This window comes from Lissotriton vulgaris, chromosome 6, assembly GCF_964263255.1.
Source record: "Lissotriton vulgaris chromosome 6, aLisVul1.2, whole genome shotgun sequence".
Classification (NCBI taxonomy): domain Eukaryota; kingdom Metazoa; phylum Chordata; class Amphibia; order Caudata; family Salamandridae; genus Lissotriton; species Lissotriton vulgaris.
The window spans coordinates 1,062,873,324-1,062,893,079 of record NC_141694.1 but is presented as its reverse complement, the minus strand read 5'-3'; the positions used below and the strand labels follow the sequence as shown (position 1 = coordinate 1,062,893,079).

Here is a 19,756-nt window from a genome sequence, read left to right as displayed (position 1 = left end):
ATGATATTCCCAGCCAGAATTTGAATTTGCGACCTGCAGGTTGCAAACAAACAAGGCTCTTGACTTAATGAGGAATTTTTTATGATGAATTAAGAACTTCACAAGTAGTCCCCTGTGTCACAAGCATCCCTATTTAGCCTATGGAAAGGTCCGAATTTAAAAGTACTTACAACTCACAAACGTTACAAATCAGGAAGAACAGCAATAGTACTTATATGAGGTAGGAAGGAATGTGAACCAAGATTGAAGTGGTGAAGGTCAAGAAGATACCTCAGCTTCCACAACTGTTTTTTAACACATAAGTAAACTGGCAAAAATGTGGTCCAATAGATAAAAGTATACACATGCCATTTAACATTTGATATGAGAATGTGGACACCACAATAAATAAAAGATGCTTCAACAAGCTTTAAAGTAGGCCTGGGCGGAGTTCATCTATGCAGATTTCGCGAATTGAGCAAAAAACTCATCTGCGCTACGCAGAGTTCCACAGTAAGTAGAGTGGGTTAGGTCGAGCTGTTAGCCCTGATTTTTCGTGCCAGGTGTTTGTCCAGCGCGAATGGCACCTTGGACAGTGCAAAAGGGCGCTGCTTCTTTCTGCCGCTCGAGTGGATGTTCTACTAGAGCTGCAGCTTCCGCAACGCAAATGAAAGGTTTCTCAATGAAAGCGGTAACCACCATCCGTGACAGCCCATGTTGAGAAATCTCGCAGCAAGGTGGTCTGGAGTAAGATCTTCCTCGCTCACGTTCACCAACTTAACGTTGGTGAGCGAGAAAAAAACTCCACTCTGCTAAGCCGAACAGAGGTTTTCGGAACTCCACGTGCTACGCAGAGTGGGGAAAACTCAGCAAGCGGACTGGAATTCCACACCCAGACCTACTTTAAATATGCTTCTGTTATATACAGTTTCACACAAAGTGTTGACATACTCAAGAGCACAAACAGTTTCGCAAAAGAAACTGAAGTTGTTCTGAATGCCGACATCAATGGCGAAACACAAAAACGTGCCTTCACAATTTTGATTCATTTTTTCATAGTAATAGTCGCCATACAATTAAATATTTGCTAATGACATTTTCTCTATCCTATCACATCTATAGTTTTCATTCTTATTTCCCTTTGTTTCAGTTCTTTGTTCATATTATTGTTTACGCTCACTCTGTCACTCATTTAAACACAGTCAGGCAACTATTCACCTGATATTCTAGTTACATCCCAAAGTACAGAACATTACCTTCAGAGCACTTTCTGGGAAAAAGATGAACTCGTTTGATAAAAGGTCCCGGAGAAAGCTGAAAGAGCTGTAGATAGTCTCTAGAAAGAAACGAATGTATATGGTTATTAAATATTCCAGTATTCGTATCACAGATGCACAAGAACCGAGAATCTGCATCAATTTTAGGACTCTAAATCTATTAATGCCCACCATAAGTTAATAGAGGGAGAGTGATTTCAGAAAATCCCACGGTAGACAAGACAATAGTTCAGCTTTGCATAAAAGAAATTAGCACTGCATCCTTGAAAACTCTTGAAAATGCATTTCTACATTTTCCCAAGTTCTGTGTATCTTCGTCTTCTTTGGTATAACACAGCATGTAGCCCATCGCCTTTACAGATCCATACCAGAGAGTGGAGATTGTCAAGCAAGAAGATGGCTACATCTTCCTGAAGCTTCATCACCGATCTCCCATTGTAGATTACGAAGGAGGGCTTCAGGCAGACACTGTGATGCAGAATCGGATGGGCTGTGCAAAGGCCTCTTAACTGAGTGCAGCAGCTATCTCTGGAGAATATAATTGCAGAGTAATCTAGCTACACTCTTCCACCTTTGTGAGGCTCCAGAGGAGATAAATAGAGAGATAGAGAGATAGAGAGATAGATAGAGAGATAGATAGATAGATAGATAGATAGATAGATAGATAGATAGATAGATAGATAGATAGATAGATAGATAGATAGATAGATAGATAGATAGATAGATAGATAGATAGATAGATAGATAGATAGATAGATAGATAGATAGATAGATAGATAGAATGAATTATGACTCGATCCCAGCGGAACTACCTAGGGTGGGATCAATCTTCTTGATGATGTACAACGCATGCTGAATTTGCTGCAGCAGTTGTATTGCGAAGCTGTGAAGGCACAGATCGCAGTTGATGGGCGGGCTGTGCTTAACTGTGACTGTGGAGCACTCTGGATTGGAGTCCTTCAGCGAGGGAACTATACAGACCATGGTCCTATTGGGGTCGAGAACAGTTGTGCTGGAAGTAGAGGTGTGAAAGGTGTTACAGCACCACCAAATACCTTTAAATGATTTTTATTCTTTCAAATTAACAACAGAGGCCTTTGCATGCTTTTCTTGCAATATTTAATGTGTTTTCAAAGACAAACTGTCAAACGCGGGACACTTTTCTCTGGCCAACGGCTGACAAATCGTTTAACCCAATTTTCTACTTAATTGTTCTCCCACTCAAAAGTGAAGGCATTTTGTAACTTGACACCCTTGATGGGGGTGGATGAGTATCAAAGGATAAAGCTGCAGTATGTCAATATTTCAATATTTTATAACACACCCATTAAGAAAAACACATGCTTTGTTTGTAAACTAAATTTTACAAGTATTTCAGAAAATATCAGCAAAACTCGAGCACACTAGGAGTCCCAAGAATGTGAGGAGGTAATATTGTACCCTGTGGACACAGGTGTGGTGTAGTATTGACAAGATGTAGTACTACCTTCTCATTCCAAATGCTATATTAAGAAATGGGGGTAAAGCACCGTCGTCTCTTGTTACAAGCTTGAATATTACAGTATCTCCCGATTGAATATCTGCCAGATATACCGGACGGACTGTGTGCTAAAAAAACAAAGTGCAGTATTTTCCCACACGGAGGAATCCAAATTCAAGGGCAAATGTCAGGATAATAGCCTACAATCCACAGTTTAGTCCTACTATGATCCAACCTGCACTATTGGACCTCACACTACTGCTCCTGCATTAAACAAGAAGCACTCATAGATCTTGAAGTAGCATTTGGATATTTCACAACCCTATGTTTTTAGAAAGTTGATGTCGCTGGCATGCACTCCAGCTCTCAAAACTGTTCAGGCAAGGAGGACCTTGTGCCCACACAAACAGGGCCTAGAGTGAAGCTTTGACACTGTGACAAGTGAGAGGATGTGGTATGTGACAGGGAAAGACCCCGAAAACTGAGAGCCTGGGTGGCAGGGCAAACATTTGACACACAACTCCCACATGGGGAAGAGTTGGCTGGGGTTCACAAACAATCAAATGAGGTAGAGGAGATGGAAGAAAATTGAGTTATTTCAGCCCAAGACTTTCATTCACTATATATTTACAAAGGATTAAAGCAGGGGCAGTCTTGGCTGGCAAGGGCCCTAGGATGGGGCTGAGGGCTTTGATGGACTCACTGATAGCACTTGGTGTCCTCTTCTCAATCAACGAGGAAGACTCAGTTCATGAAATAAAAACTCCAGACTGAATTTGTGTACCCAGAAGACCAAAGTAACCAGGTAGAGATCAACTGAGCCAAAAGATTACCCAACAAGGCCTCAAGCTGGTCTGGCAAAGGAGTTTTTGGAACAGAGCTAAATGTTTGGAAGGCAACTATGACAAGACTTGAAGTGAGTTCTAGAGTCACTGCTCGTTTCTTTTTTCTGACTTTAGCTTAGAAAGTTTGACTCTATTGGCCCTATTGGAGGCCAGAAAAGAACTCATGAATTGCAACATACAAGTCTTGGTGGGACACCAAATATGACTTTGTTTGCTCCATATAAATAAAAAATTCACTCAAGAGATGGAAGCCAAAGTGTTTATGGAGGCTCTGAAATAGGGTGACAACTGATCATCTTCGACTTACAAAGCCAATTTTTTTGATAACCCATAGTTTGACATAGCATTGTTGGGGGCCCAATAGATGGCAATATGGTTTTATAAGGGGCTTCAATGGAGGGTGGTTCCTAATATTTATGGACTGTGCAGTTCTGGCACTGGCTCTTTCCAGGGTGTCCTCACTTTCTGATTCTCCTACAGGCTCCCACCTAATCAGAGTTTATCCTGAAGTTAACACCTCTGAGCATAATTAATTAAATCGTGTATTTTGCCTTGTTACGTGCTCAGAGTCTCTGTAAAACTGAAGAAGTCTAGATTGTATATAGTTATTCTATCCCCAATAAAACAATATAAATCTAAAAATCAACACCAAAGCGCACTGAACTGATGATGGTGGGTTTACAATAGCCAACTGGGGATGGTGATTACATCAATCACAGGCTGCTTTGAGGGAGCAAAGGTTAATTAATAGACCTCTGGGCTATCAAAAGAAATATTTTCTGACATATCAATATGAGTTTGCTCATGCCTTGTGGCAACATCTATATTTTCTGTCTGGTAACATCAAATATGTCTATTAAGTAGCTTAAATATGGACCCACTAGGGTCCAAGTGTGGTAATCTACCCCATCTGTAGACGGAGAAAAGAAATCCAAGAACTGCTGCAGATGTAAATTAAAAATCCCATTATCGAATCGCCGTTAGACTCTTAGCTTGTACGCAGATCAAATATAACTCCATTGATACTCAGGTCCAGATTTTGGGGTATCCATGACTTCACCGTTTGAAATTAGAATTAACACAAGGGAGTCCATTAAATATCACTACAATACAGTGCAAAGAGAGACCAGTATTAGGTCAAGGGGTGGTTATTGAAGGCATTTCACTTCTTATCTATGCTTACTTCCAATCAGGCTAGCACTTTCCCCATTCAATTAAACATCAGACAAAACTCATTATGCCAAAATGCTCTGTTGGCAATTTCAAATCTGGAACCAGAAGGGCATTAACCCTCTTCATCACTTAAAATTCACCTAAAAACAACAATTAATCTTCTAGTGCTTACTAGGGAAAGATGCAGCTAAAAAATAATAAAACTATGAGAAGGTGATTTGAAGACTTGGCAGAACACAGAACGTCCAGAAATGAAACTACTTTGTCACATGCAAAATATAAGCTACTAAAAAGTAATTATTTGACAAAAGTTGTATTACTGCACTTAACAGAGTACAAATGTAGAGAACAGCCCACCTGAACTATGAAAAATCTCTCTGTGAGCTAATAAGTTTTAAACTCACAGATATTATCTCTAGCCTTTTGCAACAATCTACACCTCAAAGTTGTCAATGAAATAGACAAATAATAGCCAAGATCGTACTCCTATCAAGTTGTAACAGGCTACAAACGCTTCAACATTTGGATTGTAGCATCAACCGCTATACCGCTCCGATCCCCTTAATAAACCAAACAAACAAAAAAAAAAAAAACAATGTAATTCCTCAGAACTAAACAGTCTTCTGATAACCATTTCACATCACCTAACAGGAAACCTAGCACATTACCTCATGTGCCAGAGTTCATACATCAAATAAAAGTTGGCAAAACAGCTACAAGACTGTTAACAGTCAAGTTCTTTCCATTGACATGACAGAACAAGAATTACTGGAAGCCCATCATGATTTGCTTCTCGCCCTTCACATCGACTCACCGTCAGTTATCATCATACTAGACCTCAGTAGATTTTCTGTCATGGTTGTGGGGGCCTTGTGAATATGCGTGACATGTCACAAGCAGGTTTTGTAATGATGAGAAGTTCTAGAATGGGAAGGGAAGTTTGTCAGTTGGTCCTGTGATGCGGACTGGCTGAGGTGTTAAGAATAAACTCGTTCTTGAGTTTGAACCAGTGTCCATGAGCTTGATTGAATACCACATTTGGTGACGATTTGAACGAACCCGAAGAACTAACACCCCAACACTCGCCAAAGACATATACTAAACCTTTGCTGCCTCCCAGAGTAAGCTGCCTGGTACCTACTGTCACCAAAAGGTTAACACTGTCATCAATCTAGGTGGTGGCATATTGTACATCTGGGTGCAGTGGTGACTGATGAAGGGCCAGCGATTAAAGGTGATTTGGCGGATTGGGAAAAGGAAGTAAGATATGCACAAGGTAGCAGATCACAACTAGAATACGAGGACAATAAGATGGCAGAGAAGTGGCGGCCATTTTAAGCAGAGCTTATGACTAGAGTGTATGTTATGCTCTTCACAATTTGAGGCAATCAAAGCCTAAACTGATTTGCTCGGCAGTTCAGAAGAGTGTGTAACTAGAGGGCATAACACTTCACGATTCGGGGTGGGTGAAGCCTAAACTGACTTCCTTGGCAGCTCTGCCATTATAAAACGAGCATTAGTACTGCTACATAGCGAAATTGGTGACCATCGTTAAAAGGTGTTTGTTTGTGTTTATTATAGGACAGGCACAGATGGTACAGTTGTGTGGAGAGTCTATATTGCCTGATCGGTGACAGGCCCACCAATATCTGTGAACAAGTGCCGACAGAGTGCCAGCATAGCAGTGATAGGCACACCAAATTGGTTTAGAAGTGCCTGCATTTCAGTGATACAACTGAGGACAGGGGAACCCTACTCAATAGGAACCAGGGTATTGGGTTTATATAAAGAAACAGTGGTTCTAGTGGCTAATACATACACAGTTATGATAATAGGTAAGCACAATGGCAATAGGTTTTGTAAAGACCCTATTAACAACAGAGGGCAGAAGGGACAATCTACAAAGTTTTTATCTTTGATGATTTAATATATAAACAGTTCAAAAGTATAAAACAATTTCTTACATTCAAATAGCGCTACACTATGTGCGTTGTGCCCCCAAGTGAAACATGAAAACAAAGAACATTTGTGACTATTTACAATGTGCAATATGTGGTTTCCATGAAAACAGAAATCGACCATTCAATTCATTCATTTATCGACAGCCTAAGTGTGTGGTTACACTGGCTGTAGTTAGGTCTGATCTGTAAGGTTGCCGACGGCGTTTCGACCCACTATGTATGGGGGTCTCTTCAGGACTGTAAGTATGGGGACATCTATGAAAAATAAGAATAATAATAGTGGCATTAGGCCCATTTTAGTGGCACATATGCGAGAAACTAGATAGGGTCATACTAAGAGGCATTTACCTGATGTCTTATGGCGGAGCTAAAGTGTGAGTGGTGTGACCCAATGTGGTGAAAGGAAATTAAAGGACTCAAGTGAGGACCCAGCCGGGTTCTTCATTGAGTGACCAAGGGAGGAAAGGACATAGGGCTAGATGCATCAAGCCGTTTGCGATTCGCAAAGGCCGGAATTCGCAGAATTCCGGCGTTTGCGAATCGCAAACGGTCTTTTTGCATGTTTTGGCATGTAACAAAAATTCGCAAAATAAGGAATCGCAAAAATGTGCGATTCCTTATTTTGCTTAAGCATTTAAGGAATCGGAATTTTGCGATTCCTTAAATGCTATGTATGTAGCATTTTGGAATTTCGAATTTAGTTTAAGAAATCGCACATTACCACCAACTTGTAGTTGGTGGTAATTTGCAAATTCTTTTAAGAATGCACAATTTGGCATTTGTGAAGGTGGCATGTGACGCACATACATGCCCATAGGGCATGTATGTGCGGCATATGCACAAACATGTACATTTCAGGGGTGCAGCAGGGTGTCCTTGAGACACCCCTGCACCCTTGAAATTATTCTCAATTTGCGATTCGCAAATTGCGAATAGCAAATTGAGAATTTTTTCACAATCATTCCTGTTGGCCTCCTGGCCCATAGGAATGAATGGGAAATTATTCCTTAATTGCGAATACGCAAATAAGGAAGATTAAGAAATCGCTAAAAAATAGCGATTTTCTACATACATCCCATTTTGCGATTTCTAAATAGCGATTCCTTAAAAATCGCTATTTAGAAATCGCAAAAGGGTATGTTGATAAATCTACCCCATAGTTACACGGGCTCTTGTTAGTTAGATTATTTACATATAGAATCATGGATGATGCAAATATCATGTTATCTCTTACCTCACTGTTTGGGAAGATAGCTGGCTCTCCTATTGGCAAAAACGGGCTCTTGTGAAGCCCTGCTACGTCCGTAGCATTGTGTTCAACTCGGAGAATCCAGAGTGCTGCTGAAAAGGGGGGGGGGGGGGGGGGGCGGTTGCCGTTAGGTATTTAACTAGTTAGGCAAGGAAAGTAAAGAACGAACTTGGTAGAAGTGCCTATATTTACTTACTTTGTCCTTATCTGTGGAACGATCTCCGTCTCTTAAATGAGGCGGCGGCGTGTGAATCTGCAGCCTCGGCGTGTCAGTTTTCGCTCGTGGTGCAATGACACCGAGCGCTCAGCGGACTGCCTTATGTACTAATTTGACTGCTTCCCGCGTTCGCGTGGCGCAGGGAAACAGGAAGAACTCTGTTTGTGCGATCGATCCAGGGATCGGGTTCCCGTTGCCATGGCAACGCGCACGGACCTTGCCGTATTGGATGCACGTCTGAAGTAGTTCTTTGACGTACTGCTCGTGTATTGCACTTACGCTAGTGAACTAGTGTGTGAGCTGCTTCTCAAGGTGTATGAAAATGGACATACTTTACAGCGTTTGTGCTGGTGAGAGAAGCCCGGCTGGAGGCACGGTGCTTCACTGATGACATTATACATTGTGTGTATGATGCATGCATAAGTACCTAGGGCTATGCACTCTAACCTATACAGGTAATGCCTGCGACAATAACATGCGTTTGAGTGTGTGCAGACGAGTATGTACATTGCTTACTTAATCACAGTCTAGCCCTTGTTGTATTGCTGCAGTCTGGCATGTACGTTTTCGGTGTGTCTACTCTCCTGTATGCCCTGTTACAGTAATTGCTACCTTACATTGTTACAATTTCTGTATTGTACTAGTGTGTCGCGTTGTAAACGGGTTACATCTCAGAATGCATCATTATAAGTACACATACATTTTTAAGTTACATTTGTACATTCCGGTATATTCTGACATCTAGAAAAATTACATTGCCTCAGGTCATTACATTTGGTACACTTTCGCGAGCACGTGGTGCATAGCGCGCTCCCATTCTTTCAGAGGGGATTAGCTGGTTATAATTGACCCAGGCAAGTTATAATGATGGACATTATTCAACAGTGGTCTCCTGAGGTTAGTGACCTATGTTAGTGCTAACGTGACAGGTTACTAGATGGATGATGATGCATAAGGTGTTTCTAGAGTCAGTGACCTACGTGTAAGTTGAAGGTTCTATGAGAGAATTCAAGGTTAAGTCAGATTCTAATTTATTGATGTAAAGTAGTCACATATCCTATCCATTATTCAGCCGAATTCAATCCTTCTTCAATTGAATTGACTATCTATCCATCTGCACTCAGTGCGTTGTAGTATGCTGGTCAAATCTCCTCCTCTTTCTGGTAAGGTGGCAATTTCTATCACTTGCCACTTCATTTTGTCAGCGGTGTGATTTCTTTCATTATAGTGAGATACCAAAGGTGCATTAGGAACGGACCTTCGGATCCTGCTACGATGTTGGCTGATTCTAGCTTTGACAGGTTGTTGTGTTTGGCCTATGTATGGAAGATTACACGGGCACCAGATACAGTATACCACGTTACGTGTGTTGCAGTTGGAGAAGCCATCCAACATGTGTTTTATGTTAGCATGTTCAAACATGGTGGTATTGAATGTAAATTCACAGGAAACACAGTTTCCGCATTTGTGGTGGCCTCTAATTTTAGGTAAGCCCCACGCGTTTGTAGGTGTATTGTGTAAGGACTCTTTTTTGTCAGTTGCTGATCTCACAAGATGGTCCTTGATGTTTTTTCCTCTTTTATATGCAAACAGAGGTGGTTCAAAAGCAGGGTCTATGCTTTTTATGATACCCCAATTTTTCGAGATCAGATTACGTACTTGGTTGGTGTGGGTACTTAATGTGGTGACACAAACTACTTTGTCTATGCTCTTTTTTTCGTTAGTTTTGGTAAGTTAGTCTCTTGGGCAGTGCCAGGCCCTCTTAAGTGATCTTTTAACTAATCTATTCGGGTATCCTCTGGTTACTAGTTTCAGTCTCAGTATTTCTGCTTCTTTAATGTAATCTGCTTTGTGTGTGCAGTTACGACGGATTCTAAGAAACTGCCCGAATGGGAGTCCGTCTCTTAGGGTCCGTGGGTGATGACTCCGATAAGAGAGCAGCGTGTTCTTTTCTGTAATTTTTCTGTGGAGAGAGGTGCAGAGGGCACCATTCTCATGGCTGATGTTAAGGTCTAGAAATGCTATTGCCGATTTATGTGTGAGGGACGTGAATGTAAGATTTTTTTGTACTGTATTCAAATGGGTCAAAAAGTGTTGAAATTCACTATCTGTTCATCGTCAATGTACCGCTTCCAACATTTAATGTTGGAGCGGTAACTGTTGTTATCTGTGAGGATGAACTTGTGTTCAATGTGATCCATGTATATATTGGCAAGATTTGGAGCAAAAATTGCCCCCATGCTCGTACCAGAGCACTGCTGATAGTAGTTTCCACCAGAGATGAAATAGTTGCATTGAAGGGCAATGCGAAGAAGACTGATGATGAAACTGGTAGGAACTCGTGTGGGCCTAGGTCTTTTTTCCAGGAGGTTTTCGATTGCTTGTATGCTCTCTTCTTGTGGTATATTTGTATAGAGGAAGCTTATTTCAAGGGTGGCTAATAGATCACTCCCTAGATCAAATGCCATGCCGTCACAACCAATCCACCTGGCTGCCCAATACTCTCAGGATGCGGCTCAGTCTTGGAACCGTTAGGATCATTACATAGATTATTTCATACGATTTTGTACCCATACAGGACACCTATGTAAAAGATACTATGTACATGATTAATCTAGTTGACGGCATGGCACTAAAATGGGCCTAATGCCACTATTCTTATTCTTATTCTTCATAGATGTCCCCATACTTACAGTCCTGAAGAGACCCCCCATACATAGTGGGTCGAAACGTCGTCGGCAACCTTACAGATCAGACCTAACTACAGCCAGTGTAACCACACACTTAGGCTGTCGATAAATGAATGAATTGAATAGTCGATTTCGGTTTTCATGGAAACCACATATTGCACATTGTAAATAGTCACAAATGTTCTTTGATTACATGTTTCACTTGGGGGCACAACGCACATAGTGTAGCGCTTTTTGAATGTAAGAAAGTGTTTTATACTATTGAACTGTGTATATTTTAAATCATCAAAGATCAAAACTGTGTAGATTGTCCCTTCTGCCCTCTGTTGTTAATAGGGTCTTCACAAAACCTATTGCCATTGTGCTTACCTATTATCATAACTGTGTATGTATTAGCCACTAGAACCACTTCATTCCAGTGATAGGCACACAAATATAAGATTCAGTCATAGGCACACTGAATTTGATTAAGTGCCTACACAGTGCCTGTGTTCCGCTGATAGGCACAGTATTATTGATTTTAACGAAAGGCACGACAATATTGAATAGACAGGCACATCTTGTAAAAGGGAGGGGACATTTTTATTTTGAAAAGTGTGCAATGGTTCGCAAGATAATTTGTTGACAAGAAAACTATATTAACTTATCACACATTGGGCACTATTTAGTGTTGTAAAAGTATTACACAGAATACAAGTAAAAAAATGCAGAATGTAACACCTCCTCCTTTTTTTAAGTAGTCCAGGAAATCCTCAAATCAAATGGAAGAAAATCTTTGTGAACTATGCAAGAGTATGGGATATCAACCTTAGTGAAGAACAAAAGTGCTCTCTATAGCTACATTGCTTGGGAGCCGAAGGTCAAGAAATTTGATAGAATCTTCCTAATTTGAGCGTGGAAGAGGAAAGGAACCTGAATGAGTGCAAAATATGTATAGAGAAGTTAGATTGTCATTATCTTCTCTGGGTCAGCATCATTATGGAGCGATATAATTTTGGCATGAGAGAACAAGGCGACACAAACTATTGAGGAGCATGCATCTAGTATAAGAAAACTAGCAGCTACATGCAAATTGGGGGGTGCCAATGATGAAAGAAGTAGGGACCAGTTAGTTCTAAAATATAGTAGTGACAAAATTAGAGAAGAATTTGAATTTTGAATGTAAAAGAATTTGTAGAGCGCACATACACTATGCAGTTTCTTGGCGCTAGGGGTTATTTTTACTGGGCAAGAAAGGCACAGCGGGCTAGTAGCTGAACGCTTGCTGAAACAAAAAAGTTTTAAGTGCCTTACGAAACTCCATATAGGGGGATGAAAGTCTAACAGGGGACAAGAGTGCGTTCCAGAAGGTAGGAGCAAGGACCGAAAATTTCTGACCTCCCGATCTTTGTTTCTTAAAACGAGGGATTACCAAAAGAGATTTGGTGGACGAGCGCAGGTCTCTAGAAGGGCAGTAGTTAGTAATGGCCGAATTTATAAAGGCGGGAGCCGTGCCCGCACAGGCCTGAAAAGTAAGGCATCCCAGTTTAAAAAGGGCCCGTTGTTTAATAGGGAGCCAGTGTAAAGCAATAAGCAAGGGAGAGGAATGATGGGATTTGGATAGGCCATATACCAGGCGTGCTGCCTGGTTCTGCACCAGTTGAAGGCGTTGGAGTGCGTAAGCGGGGGCACCGTTATAAATAATATTTCCATAATCAATCTTAGATAGGACCATAGCCATTAGAATCAGTTTAAGTGCAGGGGAAGAAAAAAAACGAGATATTTTCCTAATGATACGCAGGGTAAAGAAACAGGAGGAAGCAACATAACTAATGTGGGAGTGAAATGTCAAATGATGGCTGAGTGTAATGCCAAGGGTTTTAACTGAGTGTGATGGGGTGGGGGTTAAACTTAGAGAAGGGGGCCAAAACGAGGGGGACCAAGGGTTACCACTGCCACCAGTCAAAACCAACTCTGTTTTATCCGGGTTGAGTTTAAGGTGGTTTGCATTCATCCAATCCCGGATAAACAGCATAACGGACTAGAAGCTAGTGGTACCTGATGTGAGGGAGGACAAATTAAAAATGAGTTGGAGGTCATCAGCGTAATTATACACTGTGACCTCCATTTGTTGCAGTGCAAAAATAAGGGGAAAAATATTAAGGTTAAACAAAAGAGGGGAGAGGGAGGAACCCTGAGAGACACCGCATTGCACCCTGCGAGGTGGGGCAGAGAACTCGGCCAGATGGACTGCTTGCGTACGGTCAGACAGGAAGGAGCCGAGCCAGGCCAATATTGGTCCGCTGTGCCCGCGGCCTCGACACGGGACAAGAGAATGGAATGGTCCACCGTGTCAAAGGCGGCGGACAAGGGCCTGGGGGGTGTTGGCATCGAGCCCCTCCCTGAGTTGATCCATGACCGAAATAACCACCTTCTCAGTGGAATGCAGAGGACGGAAAGCCGCCTGGCAGGGTGCAAGATAGTTACTATCCTCTATAAAAGAGCTGAGCACCTGGTTGACATGGGACTCAGCAACCTCTCCCAGAAACGGAAGAAGGGATATACGGCGATAGTTTGCCGGGGAGGCTGGGTCCGCCCCGGGTTTTTTTAATATGGGAATGATTGTAGCGGTTTTGAAAGGGACAGGAACAGTGCCATGCGTGAGGGAATCATTCAGGAGAGTGAGGACAGGAGATGAGCAGTCTGAGAAAATCTGACAGAGAATGCGGGCCGGGCAAATGTCAGCTGGAGAACCTGACTTGACACGCCTAAGTAGGGGGTGGAGGGATTGTCTAGTCAGTGCAAGAATGTGTGTAAGAAACAAATTATTGCCTGGCGATTGGGGGTCAGTGAAGGTGGGCGAGGGGGGAAGGATATTAGCCTTAATGCGAACTACTTTCTCAATAAAAAACTCATTGAGTGAGTCACTTAGGGCCTGAGAAGAGGGGATTTTAGGCAGAGTTCTATCCGATGAGGCCAGCTCGTGGACGGTGGCAAAAATCTCACACGGCTGGCTTTCCGCAGCTACAATACGCCCGAGAAGTATTCTGTCTTGGCTACTAAGATGTCTTTTTTGTATTCACTAAGGATGGTAATATAGTGTTGTCTGTGGGTCGGGCAGTATGCTGGCCTCCAGGCTCGTTCAGCCTGTCGCACCTCCAGTTTCTTGGCTTTGAGGCCAGGGCTGAACCACTTGTTGGCATTGTGGGTGCGGTTGATGGTAACCCGCTTCAGAGGGGCCACCAGGTTGCAGGCTTTGGTAAGCCAGCGCTCTAAGGTGGTTACCTGAGAGTGTAGAGCCGAACCCGACAGATCAGGGCAGATGGTAGTTAATGAGCCACACAAAGACGGAATATCGACTCGGTTCCAGTTCCTTGCCCAGGTGTTTTTAGGGAAAAGAGGTGTTTTTGTGAGACTAAGATCCAAGGAAAAGGCAAGCAAGGAGTGGTCAGACCATGTGCAGGGCGCAATGATAGGGGCGGAAATCGGAATATTTAATGTCCATATCTGATCAAGAATGTGGCCCCGGTTGTGAGTGGGCGCATGGACGTGCTGGGTAAAATTAAGACTGAGTAGCAATTGGGTAAAGTCTTTGGACATTGTGTCTTCGGCAGGATCATTAGGCCAAAAATTAAAATCTCCCAAGACAAGGACTGAGGCACTGTTGACTGCCAGGGTGGCCAGCAAGTCCTGGATGGCAGGAAGAAAACCAGGGGATGGCTGAGGTGGCCGGTACATTAACACACATGTAATTGGAATCTTAAAGGAAACAGAACGCACTACAAGGCAGTCTGCTGCTGGTATCGCGGGCGATGCAAGTGTCTGAAAATGGAGTCCCTTGCGAGCAATCAGGGCAACCCCGCCACCCACCCTCCCCTCCGGTCGGTCAGCACGGAGTACAAAGTAGTGGGGCGGGAGGGCCGTCAGGACGCTGGGTCTGGTGAGTTGGAATCCAAGAGGCTGAATATTTCAAGGTGGTGCTTAACAGCGGACCTTGTGTTCAAAAGGAGAAGAGAGGTGGCGGGAGAGGAAGTGGGGATAGAGGGCCCGGGAAAGACATCATCGTGGAAGGGTGAGGGGCCTTTGAGAGGGACAGGGGGGGCAAGGGGTGAGCAATACCAAGGGCCAGAACACGAGACAGTGTCTCAGAATTGAGCAACCAGTAATTTTGGAGAGAACACAATTGCGCTGAAGAGTATGTTAAAAGACGAGCATGGTGATGTGCCCCTAGCCCCGGTCGCCCGCGGACGGGCGCAGACGGGCCTAACTTTGGCGCAACTTCGGCGCGCCATCGTCGCGCCTGCTGCGCTCGTCCGCTGCGCTTTCGGAAACACGTGCGCTTGTGGGAGAGCCTCGGACAACTAGACCGCCTAGTCTGGTCTACGTGTCCTTCAGGCTCTCCCAAGATTGCGCCCGCTTTCCGCCCGCCCGGCACAGAGAGCCGTGGGGGAAGAGCCGCCCTCCACGCAACGGCAGAGGAGCCGCGATGGACCGGGGCGTGTGCAGCCACAAGAGATGGTAAGCCCACAGTAATGCAGAGTGTCAAAGAATAACAGCAATTAAAAAAAATACAAGGCGCTTGCACCTGATCGTACAGCGCGCCATGATCAGCATATGCAGAATGTTAAAAATAACAGCAGTATAAAAAGTACAAGGCGCCTGCACCTAGTCGTGCAGCGCGCCAGGATCAGCAGATGCAGAAGTAGCGAGTGGCAAGAGCCAACACAGAACACACTGTAGTTCCTTAGCCTCGTAAGCCCCCAGTGACGCCAGGAGCTGCCACCACCCTGACGAAACACAGGAAGCTCCACAGGGTATGCCGCTTTATGCAGGGGAGCCTCGGACAACTAGACCGCCTAGTCTGGTCTCCGTGTCCTTCAGGCTCTCCCAAGATGGCGCCCGCTTTCCGCCCGACCGGCACAGAGAGCCGTGGGGGAAGAACTGTGGCTTAAGGAATAACCACCTCCAGAAGACGTTATTAAAGAATTTAAAAGAAAAAATAGTTAATGAGGTGCAAAATATAGTGTTTCAGGTAAATGAAGCTGGAATGCAAGTCAAAAAGGTTTAGGGGCAGGGTTGATTCCGAAAAGAATTTGAAGGGAGGAATTGACTGCCTCTGCGTCAAAGTTTTAAAGGATGGGTAAAAAAAAACGATTCAGTCAAACGTGAAGCTCTGGGCATTTACTGGGCTTTGAACAGCTTTAAGAATTTTGTGCAGGGTACAAACTGTAAAGTTACATCTAATTACAAATCCCTATGGGAAGTTTAAAAAAAAAGGTTTGGAAGTGACTTCTGCAAGAATAGGAAAGTTAAACTCAGTGGATCAGACTCCCTCTCTACCTCTCGGAACCAACATAGACCAACTGTGGAGTGCCCAGGGCTCCTCATTCAGCCAAACCCTCTTCAACGACTAGATTGGCCCCCCTCACAACCATCGTCAGGAAACAAGAGCTCAACATTGTCTCCTATGCAGACAACACCCTGCTTATCCTCTCCCTTACCAGCGAACCCAACACCATCAAACATAGCTTCCAAAAAGGGATGAAAGCCGTCGCCACCTGGATGAAGAACAGCTGCCTGAAACTCAACTCAGAGAAAACAGAAGTCCTCATCCTTTGCTCCATCCCCTCTGCATGGGGTGACTCCTGGTGGCCCCCTCTAAATAAATAATGATGGTATACAATTAACCATTTTTTAATTGGGAGGCTTTGCAGCACCGGAATAAAAGATAAATAGCCAGCAAAACCTCACCAGGATTTTATCTTTTTTGTTTGGGGTCATAGGTGTATTTACACACATTTTTCACAATAGTGTTTGTAAGTGTTCACTGTTTGATTGTTTGTCACTATTCTCACTTGTGCACATTTGAATTTTATTGTGCACATCTTCTGTCTTCACACAGAGAGAGTGACCGATCATGAGAAATGGGTATACCAGCTATTGTTAGCCGGGAACCCCCTCGGGTGTTGCAACCGTGAGGCACTCTCTCTGCTCTCACACTTTTTTGTTTGTCGTGAGTGGTGGCCTGTGTACAGTATTTTGGTTTCCATATTTATACGTCTCGACCTAGGGAATAGTGTTATTTCACACATTCAGGGGATAGCTACTGTTAATGATATATCAGACTCCGGCTACTGGTCTAGTACATTGATGTTTCATGGATTAGGTAAGGCTCTTTTTGATTGACAGACTCCTGGTGGCCCCCTGCCCTTGGAAATCCCGCACACCCTGATGGACCATGCACAAAACCTCAGCATCATACTTGACTCATCGCTCACAATGAACCGCCGGATCAACACAGTATCCTCGATCTGTTCCAACACCCTTGCATGCTTCAAAAGACTTTCAGACTGATCCCATCTGAAGCCAGAAAAACTGTCACTCACGCTCTCATCAGCAGCAGACTGAACTATGGCAAATCTCTATATACCGGAATCAACAAGAAACTCCTTTGCAAACTCCAGACCGACCAGAACACTGCAGCCAGACTGATCCTCCACATCCCTCATCACAGTCGCATCACCCAACACCTCTGTGATCTCCACTGGCTCCAAGTCAAAAGAAAAATAACCATCAAACTCCTCACCCACATATAGAAGGCCCTTCACAATAGCGGACCCACATACCTGAACAACTGCCTCTCCTTCCACACGTCCAAAAGACACATTCGATCAGCCGATCTCTCTCTGGCATCTACAAGACCAGAATGGGAGGAAAGTCCTTCTACTACCTCGCAGCCAAGACCTGGACAACCTAACCCTCAGGCAAGCTCCAACATTGCCCCAGTTCAGCAAGGACCTCAAGACCTGGCTCTTCGGATGACCCCAGAACTCAATGGAGCCGCCCCACAGCGCCTTGTGTCCCTCGCGGGTGAGTAGTTGCCCTTTACCAACCTTGCTTCATTGATTATATCTCTGCAAGACTTCAGTTTTACAGTGGAGTATATACCAGGTGCAAAAAAATACTCAGCCGTCTGTGTCCCTGGGTTAGTCAAAAGGATAAGTTACTTACCTGTAATCCTGGTTCTCTTCCAGGGGTAGCCTCATCAAAGTCATAAGCACAAGAATATTCCCACCCATGCGCGGGACCCCGGAAACATATCACTTATATGTGAAACTCTATATATATGCAGCCTTCTATAACGATACTGAGCGATGTTGCAAGAAATTCTCTTGTACATCAATACATTTCAATAAAGCAGGGAGAAAGAAAGCATTTGAAAACTGCTTTAATATACAGCAGAAATCACAATCCTGCAACGAAGAATGAAAAAACATTGTCAGCACATAGGCTGCATTGCAGAAACATTGTAGAAAGCTGAAAAGCGAACCCACAGACACACTCAGAATAAACTGGCAACGTGCCTTTAAGGCAGCCATGACCCCTAGCTTCCCATCATGCCCCATGGGTGACAGTAAGGTCGGTTGTTCTTTGCAGAGACCCAAACACCATTTTACAAAGAGATGATATGTATCATGTTCACTTGCCCGGGGAGGCGGGTGGGTTGCTTATGACTTTGATGAGGATACTCCTGGAAGAGAACTAGGATTACAGGTACGTAACTTATCCTGCTCTTCCAGGGGGTGCTCATCAATAGTCATAAGCACATGAATACAATAGCAAGCCCATCCCCTTATTCTGCGGCAAGTAAACAGAGCACAATCAAGATACATAGTAGCCATAAGGCATATACAGATTCCAAAAGGTTGGCATTGGAACAGATTCCTCAAGGAGGCCTGGCCCACTTGGGTATCCGCCCTGGAGTCAGAATCCAGACAGTAATGCCTGGTAAACGTATGGAGCGATTTCCAAGTTGCAGCCTTTCAAATCTCGGTCATCGGTACATTGTGTAAAAATGCAACCGTAGCAGCCTTGACCCTAGTAGAGTGAGCTTTAGGGGTGGCTAACAGAGGTTTGTTAGCTATTTGGTAGGCCAACTTTATGCAAGACACTATCCATCGTGAAATGGATCTTTTAGAAGCTGGGAAGCCTGTTCTAACAGAGCCGTAGTTTACAAAAAATTGATCAGCCTTTCTAATGGATTTTGTTCCCTCCAAATAGAATTTGAGATCCCTCTTGAGGTCTAGCGAATGAAGAGATCTTTCCGCTGGTGTAGCAGGATTGGGAAAGAAAGAGGGTAGAGAAATTGTCTGATTTACATGGAAATCAGACACAACCTTGGGCAGGAAGGAAGGGTGAGTTCGCATAACCACCCTATTGTGGTGGAAAACCGTATACTGTTCCTTAGAACAGAGTGCTCGAATTTCACTCACTCTGCGTGCTGATGTAATCGCTACCAGAAAAGCTACTTTCCAAGTAAGATGTTGTAAAGAGGCCTTATGAATGGGTTTGAATGGGGGACCCATCAATTTGGACAAGACTAGATTCAACTCCCAAGGAGGTTGAACAGGAGGATAAACCTTCTTCATCCCCTGTAGGAAGTCCTTGACTACCTGAAGTTGAAAGAAAGAAGGTTGATTAGGTGATTTACGATATGCCGTGATGGCCGCCAAAAACATTTTTATGGATGACTACCTCAAATCAGATTTGGCTAAGTAGAGCAGATATGGCAAGATTAACTATTCTTGCTCGTTAATTGGACTCCAACCATTATGGATACACCACAAGTAAAACCTTTTCCATTTAAGAGAGTATGAGGTCCTTGTGGATGGTCTCTTTGACTCCCTCAAAATGTCCATGCAGTCCTGAGGGAGGTTCAAATGTCCGTACTGCAGGACTCCAGGAGCCATGCTGCTAAGCTGAGCGAGGGAAGGCTTGGGTGCAGAATGTTCCCTCCCATTTTGGTGAGAAGGTCGGGCCTGCACAGGAGTCTCCGATGCAGGCGAACCGAGAGCTGCAACAGATCCGGATACCACCATTGGCATGGCCAGTCCGGTGCTATGAGG

At 43.8% G+C, this 19,756-nt stretch overlaps 1 protein-coding gene across 2 annotated transcripts in view; it reads right to left on the bottom strand.

The window, feature by feature from the left end:
- Positions 1-19,756, bottom strand: part of GNPAT (glyceronephosphate O-acyltransferase) — a 920,813-nt gene that overhangs the window by 241,294 nt on the left and 659,763 nt on the right. For both annotated transcript variants that reach the window (XM_086927130.1, XM_086927131.1), the window contains exon 11: positions 1,236-1,315. In XM_086927130.1, coding sequence (XP_086783256.1) covers positions 1,236-1,315 — 80 coding nt within the window. The remainder of the gene's footprint in view (positions 1-1,235; positions 1,316-19,756) is intronic.